Source organism: Salvelinus namaycush, chromosome 22 (assembly GCF_016432855.1).
Source record: "Salvelinus namaycush isolate Seneca chromosome 22, SaNama_1.0, whole genome shotgun sequence".
Taxonomy (NCBI): Eukaryota; Metazoa; Chordata; class Actinopteri; order Salmoniformes; family Salmonidae; genus Salvelinus; species Salvelinus namaycush.
Window position 1 is genome coordinate 15055694 of NC_052328.1, and position 25011 is coordinate 15080704.

The 25011-nt window shown below is 42.2% G+C and overlaps 2 protein-coding genes across 3 annotated transcripts in view; both read right to left on the reverse strand.

Annotated features, from left to right (window-relative positions):
- The window catches only part of LOC120017601 (bone morphogenetic protein receptor type-1A-like), a 71507-nt gene extending 66020 nt beyond the window's left edge, over positions 1-5487 (reverse strand). For both annotated transcript variants that reach the window (XM_038960462.1, XM_038960461.1), the window contains exon 1: positions 5254-5487. The gene's annotated coding sequence lies outside the window, so the exon portion shown is untranslated. The remainder of the gene's footprint in view (positions 1-5253) is intronic.
- Positions 5488-9548: 4061 nt separating this feature from the next.
- LOC120017405 (LIM domain-binding protein 3-like) overlaps positions 9549-25011 on the reverse strand; it is a 55652-nt gene continuing 40189 nt past the window's right edge. The window contains exons 6-16 of the mRNA XM_038960154.1: positions 24423-24589; positions 24263-24299; positions 23550-23652; positions 20674-20727; positions 17779-17849; positions 12303-12631; positions 11837-12197; positions 11538-11718; positions 11300-11420; positions 10951-11066; positions 9549-10829 (exon numbers count right to left, since the gene is read on the reverse strand). Of these exons, the coding sequence (XP_038816082.1) occupies positions 10740-10829; positions 10951-11066; positions 11300-11420; positions 11538-11718; positions 11837-12197; positions 12303-12631; positions 17779-17849; positions 20674-20727; positions 23550-23652; positions 24263-24299; positions 24423-24589 (1630 nt within the window). The 3' untranslated portion in view covers positions 9549-10739. The remainder of the gene's footprint in view (positions 10830-10950; positions 11067-11299; positions 11421-11537; positions 11719-11836; positions 12198-12302; positions 12632-17778; positions 17850-20673; positions 20728-23549; positions 23653-24262; positions 24300-24422; positions 24590-25011) is intronic.

The following is a 25011-nucleotide window of genomic DNA, read 5'->3' on the forward strand; positions in this document are numbered from 1 at the left end:
TAAGTTAACTGTCTAAAATGTGCTAAATTCTCTGCAGTTCTACATTTGGTTTGATAATTTAGTAGCTAGTTCGCTATCTAGCTAAGTGGTTAGCTTCTTCCATAGTCAAGCTTTGCTTGCCGGTAACAGCAGCGAATCCCCTCCTGGATTCTAATATTTATTTTGTGCGTGCAGCAAACTGTGTAGCATTTTTTAGTTACTTGTATAACTTTGAGCTGGGATGTCTGTCTGGAAAATAGTTTAGGTCAGAGACTGTATAGAATGTTCGCAATGCACTAGTTAGCATTCTCTATGGGATTTAACTTGTTGTACTTGTTAGCATTGCTAACCTTAGGATTACAAATGCTCAGTGGAGTTTGAAAATAGCGCCCCTTGTATTCAGTGTTGGTATTACCAAATATCCCAGTATGGCACAAGGTCGGTATGAAGGTATGACAATCTGGATACCGCCCTAGCCTAGAGCACTCCTAAACTCCATCGTTCTCTGGCTGAAACAGCTCTCTGTGTACATTCTAATTGTGATGGGTTAGATTTAGTCGTTATTTATCTGCTTCTCTATGCTCCAGAGAGGCTGCTGGAGTCTGAGGTGGATGTATGGAGAGAGAGTAGGATTGCATGTTTTCTTCCACCATCTCAGCCACTCTGTCTCCAGGCTGAGGGGATGGGGAGGGGGATTATGGGAAGGAGAGGGGGGTTGGCTGGGGGAGGCGCAGCAGAAAGAGGAAGGCGTTGGGATGTGAAACTTGATCAGTGCGCTACCCCCTCCATCCCTCCCCGCCTTCATCTCCACCACCTTCCCACTGCCACCTCGCCAGAAAGCCTTTGAGACTCCCCGAGCAATCTGATCCCTCACTCTGCCTCAGATTGGAAACGCTCTCAGAGAGGGGAGAGAGGGCTGCAGGACAACAGAAGCAAGGCAGGGGGAAAGACATTCTTAAACAGAAAGGGAGGTTAGAAAAACAAGCATTGTGGATTTAAAGTGCTTGAGAAAATATATAAGCACGAGAATGTTTTGCTTCCCTCTTCCCCTGCACTAAAAGCAAGCAAGAGCAGGCAAGTTCTGGTTTATGTTAAGACTTTAGTACTGAAACTGTATTTCTAGGAAATAAATAGTCTTATCAATACACACACCACATACTAAGAATGGACTTGATGAAAACAATGTAGGATATTTAATGAGTACATTCATAAGCATATTTTGATTTCCGACATGTAGGCTATGCCCATTTCAAAGTTCAACTGCAATGGCAGCTGTCGAGCAGGAGCATGGGAGACAAAACAAATGGCCCATACGTGATAATCATTCTATCAAAAATATGATACTTCCATCTAGCTATATCCTCCTGATAAAGAGCAAACCTCTGATCTGTACATCATGTGCATATAAATCATATCTGAATTATGTACCAGTTACTGAATCCATTCCCATTTCTGTCTAAACTCCATTACGTTCACTCCAGAATCTGGGCAGTAACAGAGCTCTGGCTAATGAATCACCCTCAGCTCCAGAGCAGGGCTAGACTCCTGCTATAGTCACTGTGTCAGATCAAGATACTGGGTACACAATTACTGCTAGAGACACTAGGCTTAGGTCTATATGAACTATGAAGACATTCAGCTATGTCTAAATATTGACATTTCTTGTCAAGTGCTTATGATTTGAATACCTGGAACAATCCTCACCATGAGTTTATTAGCCATTCTTCCTCTACCTCTTCATCCTCACCTAGTCTCCCTCCCCAACTACTGGCCTGTGTTATTTCAGTAATGGAGAGCTCCGGATAAGCCGTAGAATGTACAGCTGTCTGGCATATGTATAATGTTAGACTTTAGATTTAATTTATTTTTCCTCCCCTTTATAAATCTACTTCTCCTACCCCATGCCTCTCCTCCAGGACCCTTAAAGTAGACAGTTTCACAGTCAGGGCTTCCATCTGGTTTTTGACCTCCCTACGTTCCGGACCCCTTTCACTCCAAGGTTGCCTTCAGCATTGGATTGTGGGTAGCACAATGAAGTGCCATCCCACTCCAGGCTCAAATTAAAACCAGCTTTTCACTTTGTACAGATGAGAAAAGCATGGCCAAAAATGTTCCATTCAGATCCGACTCTCCCATGAGAGAGAGGAGACACTGAGTATTTTCCCTGTGAAAAGCAGACCTCTTGCTACTGAGGTAGTGTGTGTATATGAGTGTTTGGAGTGTGTGTATTGCCAGATTTGAAGGTGTCTCACTAACAACCCAATACTTTCACACAATCACTAACAAGGTTTGCTGATTGAATGTGGTGTGTATAATTGAGGCCTACAACATCAGTTTAAATATTGTGCCATACAACTGTAATTTCAATTTAGGCCACATACCACATCCAGACAAATGAACTAGCAAGGGACCAAAAACATGAATTAATACTTTCATCATCACTGAGGACTTTATCACATTACATGTTGATGATAGAACAATTTATGATGAGCAATGATGATAGTCCACAGGGAATTCAACCATTGACCTGGCACCGTTTTACGGGTTCTTAACCAACTGTGCTATTTTGTGTGTTTTTTTCCGCAATGTTTGTAACTTATTTTGTACATAATGTTGCTGCTACAATCTCTTATGACCAAAAAGAGCTTCTGGACATCAGAACAACAATTACTCACATCGAACTGGACAAAGATTTTTTTTAATGAGTCCTACGCGGGATATACTGCTTTCCCGAGACCAGGCCCAAATCAGTGTCATTCGCGTGAAGACGGAAATACAGCGGGCGGAGGTCGGGGTGCCTTCTGAGAATTCGTCGGCGAGTGGGTAAACCGCCACTACCATCCGTCCGGCCAACGTGCAATCACTGGAAAATAAACCGGATGATCTACGATCAAGTCTATCCTACCAACGAGACATTCAAAACTGTAATATCTTATGTTTCAACACGCCGTGGCTGAACGACGACGCGAATAATCTAGAACTGGCTGGGGTTTCCGTGAATCGGCAGGACAGAGCAGTTACGTCTGGTAAGACGAGAGGCGGGGATGTGTGTCTATTTGCCAATAACAGCTGGTGCGCAATGTCTAATATTAAAGAAGTCTCGAGGTATTGCTTGCTTGAGGTAGAGTACCTCATGATAAACTGTTGACCACACCATCTACCAAGAGAGTTCTCATCTATATTATTCGTAGCCATTTATTTACCACCACAAACCAACGCTGGCACTAAGACCGCGCTCAACGAGCTGTGTAAGGCCATAAGCAAACAAGAAAATGCTTATCCAGAAATGACGCTCTTAGTAGCCTGGGACTAATGCAGCCAAACTTAAAATCAGTTTTACCTTTACCATTTCTACCAGCATGTCACATGTGCAACCTAAGGAGAAAAAAATAATAACTCTAGACCCCCATAATTCTATCCTCCTGATTCCTGCTTACACGCAAAAACTAAAGCAGGAAGTACCAGTGTCTCGGTCAATGACGCAGATGCTACAGGACTGTTTTGCTAGCACAGACTGGAATATGTTCCGGGATTCATCTAATGCCATTGAGGAGTATACCACCTCAGTCATCGGCTTCATTAATAAGTGCATCAACGACATCGTCCCCACAGTAACCATACATACATATCCCAACCAGAAGCCATAGATTACTGGATAAAGATATATATTTCTAATTTTTGTATTTTATTTTTTACTTTATAAATATTTTCTTAACTATTTACTGAACTGCATTGTTGGTTAAGGGCTTGTAAGTAAGCATTTCAAGGTAAGGTTACAACCTGTTGTATTCGGCGCATGTGACAAATAAAATTTGATCGCCTATCCCAAAACCACTTCATTCAAACTACGTGTGTGCTTATAGCTAGCAAATTGAGAGCTGATGTGAAGTCTCATTATTTAAATAGCGCTACACATAGGATTAGTGTAAGGAATTATTGTACCATATAAAAATCACTGTAAAATATATTTTCAATTAAACATTTGTTTTTACAGGTGTTTGTAAGCTGTTGGACCAAATCCCAAAGTAAAAGAGGCTCAACTCCCGCTTGATATTTTATATATATATATATATTTTAGTTGGTACAATGATTAGCTACACTATTCAGTGCTTGTTTTCTCACACTGAAATTGAGCAAACAGTGTAGAATTAACAACCAGGAAATGACAGAGCAATTTCCACTAAATAACACAGCCAAAGTCAGAACAGCTTTCCCATTTTGACAGATGCCCCCTAGCGGAAGAAATCAATAGGCAAATATCACGGCCAATCAACACTGGGGGGTTAGTAATAGTGTGAAACACTATCATTCCACTATTAGCAACAGGCATGTTCTGAAATGCAAAAAAAATATCCTGTGTGTAACACCTATAAATAAGCATCATTAATGCCCACTTGGATGATTATTTTTACCAGTACTTGAGGTGGTAATATTATGCCTTCTTCAGTCCTCTGGACCGTCAACACTTACTACAAAACACACTCACAACGACAGAACAATGAATTTGCCTACTTTGAGACAACTGACCGTTTTTATCGGTGAACAGCTAAAGTTACTGTTAGCAATGTATAATCAATATATTTAGGAACGTTAGGCTTGAAAAGTTAGTAAATTCAAAGATATTGTCTAACGTTACTTGTCAACAAAGTTGACTATTAACTAAACGTAGTCAACCTCCGCAGGAAGGGAAAAAGACTTAATTAATATCATAATTTGACACAAATGGTTCCAACCTGACATTCACTCAGTCAAATTTGTAACACATTGTTGCAATGTCTCCGGAAGCGCAGTAAGTACAATAATTGTTGCTGGCTAGCACCGCTCTGTGCTAACTAGCAAGACAACTTTCATTGTGTAGCGAGTGAATTCATTTATAAAACGACTTAAACTGGAGGCAAAAAATAAACATAATACTCTGGATAACCAATTATGTAAATATCAAAGTTCAGTGTTAGGTTTGCTAGTTGAAGTAACGTTACTAGAAAACTAGTTAGCTAGCTATTTACATTTATTTGGCTAAGTGGCTAAGCTAACGTTAGCGAGCTAGCGCCGACAATCTAGTTCACTTATAGTAAACTCTGGCAAACAAGTGGCTACATTCAAAACACTGCCAACATAGTCTAACAAAAATATAACTACAGCAACTTTTATAATGAAGACAACTTTTCTTCAGCTACGTTCTGTTATTTTTCAGAAGCTAAAACAAACTTTTTCCACAAAGTCAAAGCAGAATTCATAGGTTTATGATGTAGCCTAGATGTAATCCCACCTCACCTTTTTCTCCAGCAGATGTGGCCAATCCTTTTGGTTCAGGGGGTTTACTCCCTTATATCTATATATTTCGTATTGAAGTTGCAAAATGTTGTGTATATTTTCCAAAAATTCTGTTTTACTTCGGCCCAGCTCTCCTTGCTATGTTTCAGGCTCCGACTATGTCATTTGATCAAGCGCACATACCCAGTCCTGCGCGAGACGAGATAATTCCAGACCAAAACCTTCCAATCACTGCAGCGAGTGCTCAACCATTTGAGGGGGAGCGGGTCGCGGTGGGAGTATTTCTATGGATAATTCAAGTATGTCCCAATTACTTCTAACGCCCCCTGGCGTAAATGGACAGATCTACCGTATTCGTATTTCTCTGACATCAAATTCGGCACATGCATGCAGTAGTCTACTCACAAATAGAACAGTCTGGAGAGTATGAGACATATGTCGGAGAAGAAGGGTGGCGTGGAAGAGGGAGGAGGCAATGGGCTGGAGAGGTATTAGAAACTGGAGAAGTAAAGAGAGGGTGAAAAAGGAGAACAAGGTGGAAAGGGTGAGTGAGGAGATGAGGGATTCAAGAACATGAATAAAGGAGATTAAGAACTAAAGGGTGGAAAGGATAGTGATGAGGAGGATAGGAGATGAAGAATAAGGGAGATGAGGTGGAACAATAAATCAAGGTGAAAGACATTCCCGCTGTGAAATAAAATGTTTATTGACAAATTTCAAAGATTCAACCTGTCCTAGAGATCTAGAGATACCAGCAGCCTTTCAACATTGACTCCCGTAATACAGGCAAACGTGTGGTTGTAAAACCAAAAATTGTGATTGGTAGTCTTTACTGAACAATATACAGGACATTAAGATCATGGTATTCAATACACAGCATGCATAAATTAAGGCCATCCCTCTAACACAGTCCATTCAGGAAGATCTCGATAGAGAGGAAATCAAGCCCATTTCCTTCCCAAGATTGATACACACACGCACAGATTCATCTCATTCAATTATATATAGTATGTCACAGTAGACTACTGTTCAAATCTAAAATCTTCAAGGTATATCCTTTCTCCATGTAATTCTGTTCTGATAGCAGTCAGATGCAGTTCACTAAAAGCAATGCATAAAACATTTTCCTATTTTGATGCATAGTTAGTGTTATCGCAGGCCAGGCATGGCGATACATTTGAAATATGGGGTTTTACACTCCAAATACATCAATGTTCCACATAAAAATACCTTGTTTATAAAGACGATAGGGTTCTAAGTACAAATGCAGCAAGAGATGAAGCAAGGTCATGTGCTATTGATAATATACAACAGAAAAATGACAACAATCCTATTCCTCCAACACAGTCCAGCCCCCAAAAATAAAATCATACAACTACTCAAAGATCAAGGCCATATTTCAGTTAGTGCTTCAAAAACAAATTAATGTTTAAATAAGTAAATAAATTATCATATTTAAGTGGTTGTTATCTCATTCCAAGTATGTCTATTTTAAGAAAAATACTACTCTAGAAAAATACTTTCCCCCATCAACACAGAACATGGAAGAAAAAGCAATCCCTTTTACACACTGGATATAAATATATAATCTTGCAGCCTTACAAGTGTTTAATATACAGCAATACAGAAATAACGTGTGAACCAAAATCAGAAAGACCACTCAGCAAACTAAAACTGACATTAAAAGGGGTCGTCTTAATTCAGTGTCATAGCAAAGTAACATGTGTGTCATGTAGATTGTTTAGGGAGAACTAGCCAGGAGGGATGGAAGAATTGAGAGTGAAGAGAATGATGAGGATACTTATGTCTCTATACAGAGGGCAGAGATGCACCAGAGAGACCTCTTACCTAAATGGAATGAATGACTGACAGCAGAGAGAAATTATGGTCATATTTGGGAATGGACTGTGAAATTATATAAAACTGTAATATATGTGATACACTATTGTTTTATAGTGTTATTGCCAATGTTGACTACAGAAGTGAGCATTGGACCCACATACAGTACCAGTCAAAAGTTTGGACACACCTACTCATTCAAGGGTTTTTCTTTATTTTTTTTTACTATTTTCTAAATTGCAGAATTAAGCAATATGGCACGAGGGTGTGTGGTATACAGTCTGATATACCACGGATGTCAGCCAATCAGCATTCAGGGCTCAAACCACCCAGTTTATAATAACAGTGAAGACATCAAAATGATGAAAAAGCACATGTAATCATGTAGTAACCAAAAGTGTTAAACAAATCAAAATATATTTTATATTTGAGATTCTTCAAAGTAGCTACCCTTTGCCTTGATGACAACTTTGCACACTCTTGGCATTATCTCAACCAGCTTCATGAGGTAGTCACCTGGAATGCATTTCAATTAACAGGTGTGCCTTGTTAAAAGTTAATTTGTGGAATTTCTTTCCTTCTTAATGCGTTTGAGCCAATCAGTTCTGTTGTGACAAGGTAGGGGTGGTATACAGAAGATAGCCCTATTTGGTAAAATACCAAGTCCATATTATAGAAGAACTTTCTTCAAGTGCAATCGCAAAAACCATCAAGCGGTATGAGGAAACTGAATCTCACAAGGACCCCAACGGGAAAGGAAGACCCAGAGTTACCTCTGCTGCAGAGGATAAGTTCATTAGAGTTACCAGCCTCAGAAATTGCAGCCCAAATAAATGCTTCACTGAGGTCAAGTAACAGACACATCTCAACATCAACTGTTCAGAGGAGACTGGGCCAAGAAACACGAGCAATGGACATTAGACCGGTGGAAATCTGTCCTATGGTCTGATGAGTCCAAATTTGAGATTTTTGTGTTTTTGGGAGACACAGAGTAGGTGAATGGATCTCCGCATGTGTGGTTCCCACCGTGAAGCATGGAGGAGGAGGTGTGAGGGTGTAGCGGTGGTTTGCTGGTGACACTGTCTGTTATTTATTTAGAATTAAAGGCACACTTAACCAGCATGGCTACCACAGCATTCTGCAGCGATACACCATCCCATCTGGTTTGCGCTTAGTGGGACTATCATTTTGTTTTTCTTTAGGACAATGACCCAAAACACACCTCCAGGCTGTGTAAGGGCTATTTGACCAAGAAGGAGAGTGATGGAGTGCTGCATCTGATGACCTGGCCCCCACAATCACCCGACCTCAACCCAATTGAGATGGTTTGGGATGAGTTGGACCGCAGAGTTAAGGAAAAGCAGCCAACAAGTGCTCCGCATATGTGGGAACTCCTTCAAGACTGTTGGATAAGCATTCCTCATGAAGTTGGTTGATATAACGCCAAGAGTGTGCAAAGCTGTCATCAAGGCAAAGGGTGGCTACTTTGAAGAATCTAAAATCTAAAATATATTTTGATTTGTTTAACACTGTTTTGGTTACTACATGATTCCAACTGTGTTAATTCATAGTTGTGATGTCTTCACTATTATTCTACAATGTAGAAAATAGTAAAAATAAAGAAAAACCCTTGAATGAGTAGGTGTGTCCAAACTTTTCACTGGTACTGTATATTGACAGTTTGGGCTGATGACAAGGTCCTTCAGATACCAGGTAACACAAAATAGTATTGCCTAAAAATGGCCTTAAATGGGATGCACAGCCATTTTGTCATCATGTTAACATCAACTTTCAGTTCTACACATCTTGATTAAGCATTATGTCCTCTTCCTCTTGGCAAAATTCACAATATAGATTATGTATCTGATTATGGAGGAAGTGTCAATACAGTACATGGCTGACACATGGGGTCTGTAAAAAATATTGACATTGAGCTGTTGCGTATGATCAGTGTACAGGGGTGACAAATGGCTTTGTAGTGTTTGCTGGGGTGGGGACCACGGGAACATACAGTGAGTGTACTATGTATAAATAGTGACTAGCGTGTGAGGCATACCAAGTAGCCAGCATGGTTTCAACACTCTGTTGCACTCTAGTGGTTGGAAACTATATAACTAGTTTCAACATGCTGAACTTTCAAAAAAACGAGTCGCTTAAACAACTATTTAGCAACAATTCAAGTCTTCCTTCATTTCCCTCAATGGTACCATGTAAGGTTTATTCTGAACTGTCACTGACTATGCTTTCCTTACTCGTTGATCTACATACATACGCATATCAAAAGTACTTAGTCTAGTGTTCTCAGAGTTATGTCAAATCACAATAAACCTTGCTACTCTAGTGGCACAAATACATACAGTAACTAATACTGATGTTGCCTCAGTAGACATGCACTGACAATCATGTACAAACTCTTGCATGCATACATACACAAACACAGAAAATACACAGGTGTATAAAATAAACTCAAAGTAAAGCATCTGTACACAAGCACAAGGTCACAACTGACCTTTAAGGTGTGTGCTAGTGAGAGTGAAATTATTGTGAATGGCTGTTTTTGGCCTTGACAGATATTTCCTATAAATTCTTGTTTAATTGTAGCGCTTCATACAGAGATGCATAGACATTTGCTGTGTAAAATGTATTTTTAAGACCCCAAGCCAGTGCTTGCCTCTCTTACATGCTGTAAAAAGATCCAGGGTACTTCCTTGATTTCCACGTTTATGAGACACATTCCAAAAATCCTAACTTCCCTACCCCATAAATATAAGTTTCCTCATCTTCTACCTGTATCCCTAAAGTTGTATGTTACTACTGTATCATAATGTAACATATTGCCATCTTTGTATTGTTTTTTGACTGGATATCAAATGAATCCAGGATGAAAAAGTTTGAGTGAAGTACTTCATATAATACTATGAACCTCTCTGTATGATGCAGCTGTCAACAAAAGGCAATATAACTTTTTTGCTTTATCAGCAATATAAACATCCATGGATGTTATGCTTTCATTTTATTCTATGTAAATAAATAATATAACTGTCAAAGTTGCAATAAATATCACTTACTAAACTATAATGTATAATAATAGCTCTGTGAAATCCAACAGTATTAGTAGGCCTAAATGTGTCATGATATACTGTATCAGTTCACAGTGTGAGGCATTATCATGTTGAATCTAGTGTATACAATCCTACAACGATCTTACTACATCACTGCAAGCTATTTGTGGTTTGCTATTTGGGGTTTTACATTCAAAACAAAGCACACAGTGTTGCTGTGAAATAAGGCATCTTATTTACTGAAGAACCCTGCTACTCCACTCAGTCTGCATGTGTCTGTCGGCCGTAGCTCCAACCTCCCTGGATTGAGGCCCTCTAGGAACTCAGTGGAATAGCAAAGGGTTTACATAAGAATTCTCTGATATAAAATATACATTAGAATTCATTTGTCAGTGAAATTAATAAATACAAACCTAACTAATATTTTGTCACGACTGACGGTCAATCTTGTCGCTATCATCTTCACCTTGTGTTTTTCATAATTTACACTGGGATCAATGCCCCCTCTACAGGGCTCATTGCCAAGGCTTGGGCATAGATACGTAAGTACCTGCCCACCACCCCATAAGGCTGCAGATGGAGAATTTACACATTGATGGCGTGAGCGTGCTTCTTGCACAGGGGCTTGTCCTTCTTGGAGTAGAAGGGCTGGCCCTCCAGGTTCACATGGCACACCTGTGGGAGACAAACAGAATTGTGAATCTCACAAATCAGCCATTTTTGGTACATTCCCAGAGATCTTAGTTATAACAGTTTTATACATCAGGAACATGTACAGCTGTGTAGTCATTCTTACCGCACAGACAAAGCAGGTATCGTGCCAGGTATGACCCAGTGCTTCAATGAACTTGTCTCCAGCTTCTACTGGGAAGTCACAGCCATGGCATTTGGTGCTGAAGAGTGAAATGTAATCTGAAAGAGAGAGGATAGACTGAAAACACTAGCAAATGGTGCAAATGGTAACAAAGTTACATGCATAAAAAATGTGTCTTTATGTGTAGAATTCAAATGTAGTTCAGTTGCAGAAGCTGTTTTTCACAGAGTACATTATGGCAAAAATGTCAGCAGAAGCTGGTTTGGGCTCTAAAGGAAACATTTAACACCTGTGGCTTTTCGTTATGTGCCATTCCATTTACGTAAAGTACCTTTCTCGCAGTAAGGCTCCCCGTCCTCCATGTGGAATAGGCTGTTTCCAAAGGCCTTGCCACAGGCAGCACACACAAAGCAGGTGGTGTGCCATGTCTGCCGCAGAGCATGCATCACCTCCTGCACAGGGACAAAAGGTTATTGTCTGGGTGCATTTGTGGGTATATGCTGCATAGGCTAAACAAAGCGCCTTTGTGTGTGTCGTACATGTCTGTGTGTTTGTATCTGACATCTCACCCCCATGATCTTGGTGTTGCAGCGTGCACAGGTGGGGGCAAAGAACTCTCCGTAGCAGTTCTCACAGTACACTGCGTTCTGCTCCTCCACAAAGCTGCAGTCTGCCAGCGATGTGTGGCAGTAGTGACAGTTGAACTCTTCTGGGTGCCAGGAGCGACCCAAGGCCACCAGGAAGGGTCCCCTGTAACGACAGATAGCGAATGAGGACAAAGGTGGTGACAACGACCATTTCTGAAGCCAAACACTGTGTTTCTGTTTGAGTGGCTGTGTTTCCACTGACGGTGTATCGTTGTTGTTACCGGATCATGTTGTTGCAAGCGCCACAGTGGGGTGCTCTGCTGCTGTTGGCAGCAAAGCGCTCCGCCCTTTGGGCTACGCCCCGGGCAATGGGAGGGAAGGGGGCAGGGGCGGGGTTGTAGGGGGCGGGGCTGGGATTATAGGCAGGGCTTGGGGCAGAGGGAGGGGCGTGGGCGGAGCCAGGGTTTGGGATGTAGGCCGGTGCTGGTGGGGCACTCTGAGGTAGAGCAGGCACTTTCATGCTGGTGCTGGTGCTCTTGCTGGGGTCAAACTTGTTGGCAAAAGAGTTGTCCGTGATCCAGGGTGGCCTGCTGGAGGGGGGTTCAGGGGCGGCCGGGGCTGTGGCTGGGGTTGGAACAGGGGCTGGAGATATGACCCAAAGAGACACCCGGTTAGGTCAACACTATCCATACTTACCATATTATTAACACAAACAAACGGCCACACAGCGCCACCTGCTGTAACTACCTGGCACAATGCAGGCTGTGCTGACCACCTTGGGTGGAGGAGGGCCCACAGGGATCTGGATGGAGCTTTGCTGCATGGGAGGAGGCTGCTGCATGGGATGTCGCTGCATAGGCGGGGCCTGGTGCATGGGGGGCCCCTGGTACATGGGTGGTCCCTGCTGCATTGGAGGCCCTTGGTACATGGGAGGTCCCTGCTGCATAGCAGGCCCCTGGTACATGGAAGGTCCCTGCTGCATGGGAGGTCCCTTCTGCATACAAAGCCCCTGGTACATGGATTGCCCCTGGTACATGGGAGGGGCTTTTTGCATGGGGGGAGCCTGGCCATATAGGCTGCAGAAGGATAAACAAGAAGCTGAGTGACATCATCACCACCTAGATTCAAACATATCAGTCGTATTACTTCAGAAGCTTTCTGAACTGTCATTGAAATATTATATAAACTATCTAAATTGGGAAACTGTACTACAAGTACCAGTTACTCATAAGGATACTGTTAAAGGGATACTTCAGGATCTTGGCAATGAGGCCCTGTATCTACTTCCCCAGAGTCAGATGAACTCATGGATACCATCTGCATGTAGTTTGAAAGAAGTTGCTAACTAGCGCTAGCCCAATTGCTTACTAGCATTGGCTCGAAGTCATTGCGCTAGTTAGCATTGGTTCGCAAAACTACCTCTAACTTCCTTCATACTGGATGCAGAGACATAAAAATCATATCCACGGGTTTATCTGACCCTGCCAAAATCCCGACATATCCCTTTAACATGAATATGCCTCACAATAAAACCTAGTATGCTGAACAGCCACCTATCTCCTTCCTGACTGTGTCCACATATGTTTTGGGTCTTACCTGGATCTCCTCCACTTCCCCAGACACGTTTAACGTAAAGGTTAGTGGGAGTTTAATATAGCAGAGACCCACAGAGAGAGAGAGAGAGAAAGAAAGACAGCCTGGTATCAGAGAGACAGTGTTAGAACAGAGAGCCTCGTTTATAGCAGTGAGAGATTCACAGAGCCGCCAACCGATTTCATTTGAGGAGAGAAACAGGTTGATACATTTGTAAGAAAGGGGAAGGTTAAAACGCAGGTTAAATGAACACTGTCAAAGCATGATTATCATCCTTCGAGTTAAAAAATAGAGGGAGGGGAATAAGTGTGTGTTATTTCAAAGGTGAAGTTGACAATAAGGGAAGGAAGCACACTATCCAGATGTTCTATGAGCAGTGCCATGTGGATAAGGTTCCCCACAGAAGTACCTGGAGACTGAGGCAGACTGTTGCAGACTGTAGCTATAACACAACAGAAAAGGGTCTGGGGTCAAACACAGTTTTTTGGATTAAGGCCAAGTACACCTATACCTGCAAGATGCAAGACGTTTATTACCGATAATGGCATCCAGTTTTTAAATATTTAATTTGCAGATTATTCCATCTAACTTTTCTCCAGTTTACTCTAAGATGGGGTGTAAATCAAGAATCATCCGATTTTTCACAAATTGTAACATTATCAGATCGCACCTGTTTCATACTAACTGCTAGTTTGACCACATAGTCAGCTGTGTAGCTTTTGAAGAGGGTAGCACCCAATCAGCAGTCCCTTTGAGGTATAGGTGAACTTGGTTTCATAGTAATACCTTTGTGCGAGCACACATTCACACAAAGAAAAAATGTATGTCCTAGAGAGACAAATGAAACAGGTTCTGAAAATCCAAGATCCTAACACTGCCAAACCAAATGAAATTGATACACAGCTCTGCTCCTATATACCATATTTGTATTCATCACCATCAATCAAGGAAACCATATATGATTCTGCACACACACATACGCTTACACGCACAAAACCACTCATATTCTACACTCTGCACACAACCACCACAACTGGCTCCATTGCAAAGGCCAACACGCCTTGCAACATTAGTTAACACATCCAATCTACATTAAAGAGAAATCAATGACATCATTATCAGGAATCTTTAAGGTGAGCCAGAGGACCCACTTCTCACAAACACACTAACATGCAGGCGAGATAAATTCACTTCAAACCAGTGGTGTAAAGTACTTGTGTAAAAATACTTTCAAGTTTCATGCCCTGATCTGTTTCACCTGTTCCTGTTATTGTCTCCACCCCCTCCAGGTGTCACTTATTTTCCCCAGTGTATTTATCCCTGTGTTTCCTGTCTTTATGTGCCAGTTCATCTTGTATGTTTCCAAGTCAACCAGTGTTTTTTCCCCATTCTCCTGCTTTTTGCATTCTCCTTTTTCTAGCCCCCCCTGGTTTTGACCCGTGCCTGTTTCTGGACTTTGTACCCGCCTGCATGACCATTCTGCCTCCTGTGTCTGCATTTGGGTCTCACCTTGTGCCTTGATAAAAATACTACTTAAGTTGTTTTTTGGGGTATCTGTACTTTACTATTTTTATTTTTGACAACTTACTTTTACTTCACTACATTCCTAAAGAAAATAATGTACTTTTTACTCCATACATTTTCCTTGACACCAAAAAGTACTTGTTACATTTAAAATGCTGAGCAGGACAGGAAAATGGTCCTATTCATGCACTTATCAAGAGCTATCTGTAGATATAGGACTCGTTCTACTGTGGATACAGATAATTTTGTACCCGTTTCCTCCAGCATCTTCACAGGGACCTTTGCTGTTGTTCTGGGAATGATTTGCACTTATCGCACCAAAGTACGTTCATCTCTAGGAGACAGGATGCGTCTCCTTCCTGAGCGGAATGACAGCTGTGTGGTCCCATGGTGTTTATACTTGCGTACTATTGTTTGTACAGATGAACGTGGTACCTTCAGGCGTTTGGAAATTGCTCCCAAGGATGAACCAGACTTGTGGAGGTCTACAATTGTCTTTCTGAGGTCTTGGCTGATTTCTTTTGATTTTCCCATGATGTCAAGCAAAGAGGCCCTGAGTTTGAAGGTAGGCCTTGAAAAACATCCACAGGTACACCTCCAATTGACTCAAATGATGTCAATTAGCCTATCAGAAGCTTCTAAAGCCATGACATAATTTCCTGGAATTTTCCAAGCTGTTTAAAGGCACAGTCAACTTAGTGTATGTAAACTTCTGACCCATTGGAATTGTGATACAGTGAATTATAAGCTAAATAATATGTCTGTAAACAATTGTTGGAAAAATTACTTGTGTCATGCACAAAGTAGATGTTCTAACCGACTTGCCAAAACTATAGTTTAACAAGACATTTGTGGAGTGGTTGAAAAATGAGTTTTAATGACTCCAACCTAAGTGTATGTAAACTTCCGACTTCAACTGTAACTCTGATGAACTTATCCTCTGCAGCAGAGGTAACTCTGGGTCTTTCTTTCCTGTGGTGGTGCTTATGAGAGCCAGTTTCATCATAGCACTTGATGGTTTTTGCAACTGTGCTTGAAAAAACATTCAAAGTTCTTGAAATTTTCCACATTGAGTGACCTTTATGTCTTAAAGTAATGATGGACTGTCATTTCGCTTTGCTTATTTGAGCTGTTCTTGACATAATATGGACTTGGTCTTTTACTAAATAGGGCAATCTTCTTTATACCACCCCTACCCAACTGATTGGCTCAAACGCATTAAGCAGGAAAGAAATTCCACAAATTAACTTTAACAAGGCACACCTGTTAATTGAAATGCATTCCAGGTGACTACCTCATGAAGCGGGTTGAGAGAATGCCAAGAGTGTGCAAAGCTGTCATCAAGGCAAAGGGTGGCTACTTTGAAGAATGTCAAATAACATTTATTTTGATTTGTTTAACACTTTTTTGGTTACTACATGATTCCATGTGTTATTTCGTAGTTTATGTCTTCACTATTATTCTACAATGTAGAAAATAGTAAAAATAAAGAAAAACCCTTGAATGAGTAGGTGTGTCCAAACTTTTGACTGGTACTGTATGTTCAATTGCCTGTCAACATTCTATTTGTCCAATGTCAATACCTATGGCCTTTCTTGGTCCCCTAGACAGGACACAAAAAGTTTTAAACATTAGAAATCCTACTGACAAACTACCATTCGTCTGCTGTGAAGGCCAAAACATGGTTATCTGTGAGGGTCCAAAGAATGTGTATAAACATGGCTCTGAATGGTCCAAAAACCAAATCCAGAAGTCCAAGAAAGTAATCTGGGACACCCCCCATTGATGGTTCAAGGGAGTGATCTTGGGTATTTCACCAAGATGCAATATCTGTCCCATGTAATTATGTCCAAAATAAGTTATATGCTAACACTAGCAAGCTGTTGCATATAGACTGATTTGCAGTTGATAGTTTGAGCATCTAGATATCATATATTGGGGACTACCCAAATAAAGTGTGACCAAAATAAATCTTCACTTTTATTCTTGTAACACTTTACACCCTGTATACTCTTACATCCACTATTTCAGCCTAAGAAAATAAAACTCTCCGAAGTCCAACTCAATCCATATTCCTCACAAACCTCTTCTCTGCCACCCATAAAATAGCAACTATGTACTAGCTTCTGCACCTCCTATCTCAACCAAATCCACACAGCCCGCCAGACACGTTGGTCTATTCGATACTGGGAGGGTGCCATCTATCCCGACTGACATAAAAAGGTAGAAACTGGGACAGGGGGAGTGATTGAGTGACTGTACCTAGACGGTGTAGTCAGAGCAGACGAGATATGGGAGGATGCGTGCATCAGGTGGTAGTTTCCCCCAGAAGGTACTGCAGGGAAAGGAGCAGGAGAGGTGGGTCGTGCTTTGGGGGAACTAGGAAAGGGAATTATGGGAATTCTTTGTGTGACATAATGACTGTAATCACTTTGTGAATTCTCTCTAGATTTGACAGTACCGTCTACTTGCTATGGGGGGGGGGGGGGGGGGGGGTATGGCAGTGATGACCAACCACAGAAGAAACAGCTTGCACAGGCCCAGGGCATATATGTTGTGTTAAGGCTGGTCAAATAAAAAAACAGGATTAGGATGGATGGTTATGATGAGGGCGTTACGGGTTAAAGGATGATGGGTTTTGAAGACTCGCTCTGTATGACTACAGTACTCCACTGCATTGAGGCTCTCTGTTCTCACACTGCTCACAGACATGGGAGGTCAGGTCTTCCCAGTGTCTCTCTCCTCACAGGTTCCACACAGTCCAGGTGATCACAACATCAGACTGTTTGACTTACCTTGGACACTGAATATGGACACTCTCCCTTGTGAATGTACTAAACCCAAAGCCCTAGCCACTTACACACATACTGCTCATGAAACCTTTTACCGGTTTAGCTGGAACATGAAAACAAAAACACACATTTCAATCTATGTTCAATCAATCACGAAACAGATGACAAAGGGGAAAACATCAGAACAAAACAGTCCCCCTCAACGAAGGTACACACACAAATATAGCTACACACCAAATAAAAGGAAGAGCACCCAGTTGGCGGAGGACAATAAAACCACAACAGGCAAAAATGTTCAACCCACACAGAATTACCTCTCAGGGGTGGGTTCAGGGGCTACGGGGGCGGGCTCTGGAGACTGGTAAGCAGCAGTAGGCGAAGCTGCCTGATTGGGCGAAGCAGCGCTAGCAGGGAGAGCGACATGTGTGGGGCTGGTGGAAACTGGAGCATGCTCAACAGGGCTACTGCATAAGAGGTTAAATTGCATTGAGAGAAAACCATCAGCAGTCTGGGGCTGAAATCCATATGTAGGGCTGTGTGTATATGAACTAGAGGGTTAATGTCAGCACAAATACACCTGTAAGGTTATATGGCCTCAATCACATGCAAAACCAAAAGCCTTGATATTGCTCAGCCCAAAGCAAGGATGTCCATCAAGGAACAAATGGAGAAAGAGTAGAAAATGAAATCAATGACAATTATTCACAAGTCTTATCTTTCAATATCAGGATTTAGTGCCAGAGGTGAGGAAAAAACCCTCTGCAGAAAAAAAAACTCACAATCTGCTCATAATAAGATAAAAACGGACATTTGAACTATCGATTTTAGATGAGTCACTGGAGAAAGCACAGAGACTGGCAGGGGTGAGTGGGGTGATACCTGGTTGTATTTCACTCTTAATGGAAAGCTGCCTAGCTGCTACTGCAGGAATCGATTGAGCATAATGGGGAATGATTAAATAACTGCGTCAAGACGAACGCTTCATCAACCATGTCCAGGGCAAGAGGGCACCACCTCACTATATGCTTGATATACACAGTCCTTACGTCATTAACACAGTGCATTACATATTGATTTGGAACTGTATAGTGTATCATACTAATATAATATAATCAGAGACAATATAAGATGTTGGGAGAGTTTCAGCCATAAACTCTGCTGGGGAAAAGGATTAAACAGAGTATATACCAACAACAGCAAAAAGGAGAGAAAAATGAACACACTCAGTGAGCATGGCATAATCAATGAGTGTACGCTACAGAACATTTGTGAATTTACTTTTAAACATGAGTGAAAACGAACAGTGGAGGCTCCCCAGATCTTCACATTTAAACACAGCTGACTTTGACATGAGGCCAAAACATTGAGTGAATGACTGCGGGAGAAGGTGGGTTTGAGGACTGGAGAGAACGGAACGAATGCAATGCCCAGGGGGAGCTGCCCAGGCTGGTGCAGGCTGGGGGACAGAGAGGGTGGCAGGCATCTAGCAGCAACAGGCCTGGTGGTGGTAGACCGATGGCTGACCCCTACTCACTTTCAGCACCCTGACCTCCTCTCCTGGACATCAATCTGACCAGGAAACAGTGGTCTCAGGCGGTCATTTAACCCTTCATCACTTTCTGTGGTGAACTTTGGAGGTTAGCAGTGCTCCTAGGTTGTGGTGATAATGGGTCTGTCTATGGTGTGTCTCACAGCTAGATGTGTGGAGCGAGGAGTGGAGTGTTGGTGTGTCGGCAAGGGAGGTGGGAGGATCAGCACAGATAGACAGGTGGTAGATGCTCTCAGTTTGAGTGACAGTTAACAGAGGAAGTGCATTTGAGGCTGGGTACAAGGACAGGACAGGCCACAGTCACACAGATACAAAAGCCACTATCTTCAATTACTTCTGAATCCAACCAATGAAACCTATTACTAGGATAAACTATTATAATCTAGAACACCTGATTTTAATTATTAGCTGGTTGATAAGCTGAATCAGGTTTGTTACAACAGGAGTTGGATTGAAAACCTACAGGAGGGGAGCTCTCTAGCTACTGGGTTGAAGAGCCCTGCTCTAGAGAGACCTCAACAAAGTAACTTTTAGCGGATGGGAGTGTAGGAAACCCCTCTCAATTGTGTTTCAACTGGCCATCCTTGGGTATAAGTTACATTAACTCATCTGGCATAGGTACAGACATCTAACTTCAATACTACTGGATCTCTATTTGAACGCAGACAGCCATGTACACAGACACACACAGACACACACACAGGCAGACTTGCCTCACAACAAGGGGTTTACATAAATGGGCATTCTGTGCAGGTCATTAGGTACACACAGAGGACACTGGCCTTCAAAATACATTTACCCTCTTCGTGCAGGATTAATAGATTGCATTGGCTGAATTGCTGGGATGTATTTCCAGATGTTTCCGAGGGAATGACTGTTTCAAATTAGGGGCAGATTAAGGATAGTGTGCTTTGAAGGCTGAAGTCAAAATCTGGTGCCTCAGATTAACAACACAAGGGGAACTAGATAGAACTAGAAAGAGGCCACACCTGACTGAGATGTTCAAAATAGAAGATTGCATACATGCACAACTCTTTCATCTGCCAATGATCTATAAACAGTTTGGAATTTTAAATACTTGATCTGTAAACTAAATGACGCCATTTAATTTCTCACTGTGGAAGGGAAAAACTTGAGGACACTAACTTGATAGTTTTAAAGAGTAGCAAATGTATAGCGCCCCCCACTGGTAACATCTGCTTGGCACAACTGTCAACATAGGGAAATTGTGATCTCTCCCACTAAAGCAGCTGGGTTAGTAAGGCAGCTCCATGGGCAGGCAGCCTGACACCTCGCCTACCATTTCACTCTGCTCCTCATTCTCTGGGAGAGAGAGACCACTCCGCGGTAGGTAGGCAAACACTGGCGTGTGTTTGCATAATACTGGTGAGGTGGGCAGGCAAGTGCAAGGGCAGGGGAGTCTTTAGCAAAGGGGAGAGAGAGACCGGTGCATGCTCTTACAGGCAATTAGGAGGATGAGAATTGAGATTACAGATAGTCAAGGCAGGGGCAACGGGTCTAGTACTAGGTGGTTTAGAGACAACAGGTATGTAATTTTACCATGTTCAGCTGTCTACTGTACATCAAAGCAGTAGTGAGCTTTAACCATGGAGGTTAGGATTCGTGGGAGGGGGTTGAGGGAGGGGGATGGATGGGTTACTGGAGAGCTGTCGTAGATGAGGAAGACACTGACAGACAGGCGATACAGGCAAGACTAAGACAAGGAAACACAATGATTCAGACACACAACATGAAGACAGACATAAACACATAGCTGTCCACAGGTACCCCTCACCTTCTGTGCCCTTTACCTGATTCTCAAACGGGACGTACAGTAGGTCTACATTAACTCTACCTTCTTGATTGCCAAAACTGTCATTAGACCCATGAATTAAACCTACAACATAACTTCTTATCGCCTACTGCCACAAGCTCCTCTATAATACTGAGACAACCAGTTGGGTCCTTGAGGCTTTTGAAAACATTATAATTTTCAAAAATAATCATTAAGAAAATAGGAAGTCACATGAGCCCTAGGTCCCTAAAATGAGCCCTAGGTCCCTAAAATGAGCCCTAGGTCCCAAGAAGTCACAAACTGCAAAAACACAAATCCTGCCGGGAACTGAGCACACACACCAAATTACTTTCCACTAATTTGGAGTTGAGGTTGGGATGAGATAGCTATGGAGTGATGTGCCGAAACTTGATGCGAAGCAATGACGCCGGTCCTGATGTTTTGGAATGTCTGGTGTGTCAATTCTAGAATCTGTGATGAAAAAAAAAAAAGAGGGAGTGAGGGATAGGAGGAGCAGAATACTGAATGGAACTGAAGTGGAGAATGAGATCTTGTATGTGGGGCGGAGACTGAGGCCTGAGTATGATAGAGCAGGAAGAGGAGGCGTGATGAAGGGCGAGGGGGTCAGCCACCCAGAGGCACTCCAGTGCAAACACACTGTCTACCCAGCATGCATTGCATGCAGGTGGAAATATCTCTCAGGGGAGGCGAAGAAGAAGGGGGAGGGGGAATGATGCCAAGGAGCATGTCCAGTCAGGGAAGAGGCAGTTAGCAGAGATTTCCAACAGTTACAAACGGCCAGTAATAATCCACTCATCAGCCCACAGCAGAGCTAAGTAACACCAGTTCCCCTATGTTACAACCAGACAAGCAGAGTTACATTTCAAAGGGCTTTCAACACCTTCAAACATCGCCTCGCCGACTCTCACTACTCACATTTTTGACTTCCTGTTCGCCTTTCTTATGCAGGAGGACGGAACGAAACCCAACAGGGTGTTGTCTGACGGCTGTGCTTGAATCCTGATATGATAGTCCCTAACTTCAGCCACATCTCCCCTCCTTATAGTAGCAGCTACAGAGACTCTTGCCTCACGGACAGACCATTGATGTAATACTGCTTCTACGTAATATCAAGAGGATCAACAATTGCTAACAATTGATGGCATGATTATACTAGAGCTAATGATGGTTGAGTTCAGTACAATAATTACACAGAAATGGCCCTGGGGAACAGACTAAATGGCATGTGTGGAGAAGAACAAAGCCCTGTTTTCTAAAGGTGTACCAATGAAGCACGTCAGTTCATCCTCTGCGAGTCATATGCTAATTAGCTTGGTTTATTTTGACAGTGTTTCTAAAGAACTTTTCGGGATAACATTGTACAATCGCTTTGAGATTGTATTTGTAATAGATATCTTACAAAACACTTGACATGATGCAATATACAGTAGGTTGGTATTATGTATGGAAAAGGTATTCCAAAGCCTCCTGCTTTATATCAAATCTCTCCGTTTCTTTGTAGGTCAAGTTGTTTATAGAACAGCTCGAATGCCAAAGTAATTGAAACACAAATGAGAGGACAGAGGAGCACAAGGCCTTTATAAGGAGCTTCTGTGAAAAAAATCCTTGACCAACTTGCTTAAATAGTGAATAGCCCTGCCCTTGGTAGCTGAAAAGAAAACAGCTATTCAAGCCATTTCAATTACCAATGATGAAATTGAAAGATACCGTCAAAGAAAATGGATGAACTTCTCTCATTGAAGTCGAAAGCAAACTCATGGTCAATATGGAATCCAATCATTTTCCTTCTGATTGAAGTCATACTCGTAATCACGTGGCCATCTGGCCATGAGCCAGATAGGAACCTATCCTTTTCATATTTGTAAAGATCAGTGCATTGCACAATGCAGGCAGCACTCCTAATTATCCTTCATTTACTTTATGCCATTCATCCTCTCTGTGAAATTCTCAAATTCCTCACTTTCTCATAGGCTGCAAGGGTTTGCTGCTCTCCACACATTCCAATGAGTCAGAGCCCGGGGATAAGGAAACAAACACGCCATGTTTCATCTGTGAGTGATTCATCTTGAGATTCAATACGACATTTGCTGATATGGGGGAATTGTTTATCCTTAACTGCACCCTGAGATCTCGTTTAAGTTCTATTTAATGGTTCCTTGGTGAAATGGTTCCTGTGAAAGTTTTAAAAAACAACTGAAGTTTGTGATGACTCATATGTATAATTGTTTGTCTCTAAGAGGGTGTTAGGTTGCTATGCTTTAAAGGTAGGCAACTATTTCCTCCATAACTTCCATTTAAAGCCTGTAAAAACTGCTACATCAAAACATAATCTCTTCTCTTTTCAGAGTAACAATCTGATATGAAAGCAACTAAAGGAAAATGTTTAATTTAGTGGTATTGTTTTTATTCATACTTATCACAATGTCAAACTCAAATAGTGATAATTTACAGTTGAAAGACAATACAACTTTCTTATACAGCTGCAATTACTTTAGAAAGCTAGCATCAACTTAAATAGCCAAAATAAGGGGAGAATATGACATTGGGCTAAAACCTTCATTACAACATGTGATCAACAAGTATTGAACAACCCTCTTTCCACTAACTCACATTCCAGTATCTTTAGCCTGACCTTCTCCTCACTCACAGTCCAACTGTTTTACCTGCTCTGCATTTCTCTGGCTGCTACAGTTACGTTCGGTCTGACACATATTTTAAACCAGGGCTTTTTCTGGCAGGTTAAGGATTTGAGCAGACAGGCCATTGTGCCAATTTTTCAATTTGGCAAAACGTGGACCTTTAAATTCTGTGTCAAACTTTTCCCTGTGGCATGAGGAAAGAGAGAAAGGAAAATGGGGGGAAGAGAGAGAAAGGAAGAAAAGGGGGGGATGAGAGACAGGTTAGGGACTGTGGCCTCCACTCCCCTGCCTGAGTCCTGTGAGGGTCAGAGTGCACTGGGGGCTCCCACATCCTCAACAAACACAAATCAACACAACCCCACTGGGTGGATCTATGATGTCCTGCACCATACTGTATCAGGGAATAATCCCAGGCTTGAGAAATCCCTCATGAAGAAACAAAAAGTTATATTTCTGCTCTATGTGTGTGGCAGCAACACGTTCCGTGGCATTTCAGCTGGAGGAGTCTAACAGACTGCTCATCATGAGGGCTATCCGTAATCCATGTGAGGGGCACTGCAGCGTCGATACACCTCATACTATTCTCACGGTTGGCTCAGCAGGACATGACTCACACTCTAACCTTCAAGCTCACCACAGAGAGTGGTGTGGAGCTGGGCCCTGTGGTAGGGCTGAGTGACTCAGTGACCCTTGACCACTAGCTAACAGCAGAAACTCTGCTCTGGGCTCATCTGGGGCAATAACCAACTACAGCCTTTTTGCTAGGCCACCGGTCGCTGCTGCTAGCTGCCTACCTTGATTTCCTCAGATGTTCCACGTCTGGGTCTTGCACTAAAGGGAGAGGGAGAGAGAGAGAGAGAGAAGAACCATCAGTAACTGAGTGTTTGGCAGGATAAGAGGGGTAGACTAAACTAAATTAAACAAGAATAGAAATAGAAAAGCAGCACTACTCACTGAACTCCGTTCCCGTGATGTGGGCGAGGAGGCGGAAGGACTTGGACTGCACCTGGGAGGAGCTGCGGGCCCAGTCATTCAACTCCATGTCCCTGTCTGCAGTCTTGATCACAGCCTGATAAACTGGGGAGGCACTGTCTACCTGAGCGTCTTTTACTGGGAGCGAACTGGAACCACAGAGAGAGAACTGGCTCGTCACACTGGCACTAATTCATGCCCACCATAGCCTGACAGCAATCAGGGCGAATAGGAAATGTGGGGTGTAATTCGGATTCTGATCCCAGTGTTAAAAACTGCAGTCTGGTGGTGATTTTTTTATTATTGGGGTATGTCTGAGTGTATACATATAAAGTACTATAACTAACCTTTGTAGCCTACTTAGATGACTAAGGAGCATTTAGGAGAATTGGGAGAGGATCTATTTCAAAGGCTCCCTCTTCACTTTTAATTTGAGATGTAAAAAACAGGCTCGGTCTTGCATAAGGGGAGCTGCAAGAGAGGAGCTAAAAACTGGACATTAAAAAGCAGCAAACCTGTGATAAAATGGTAAAAAGCTGTCTAATAGTTTCCTATTTGCAGAAGCTTGCAC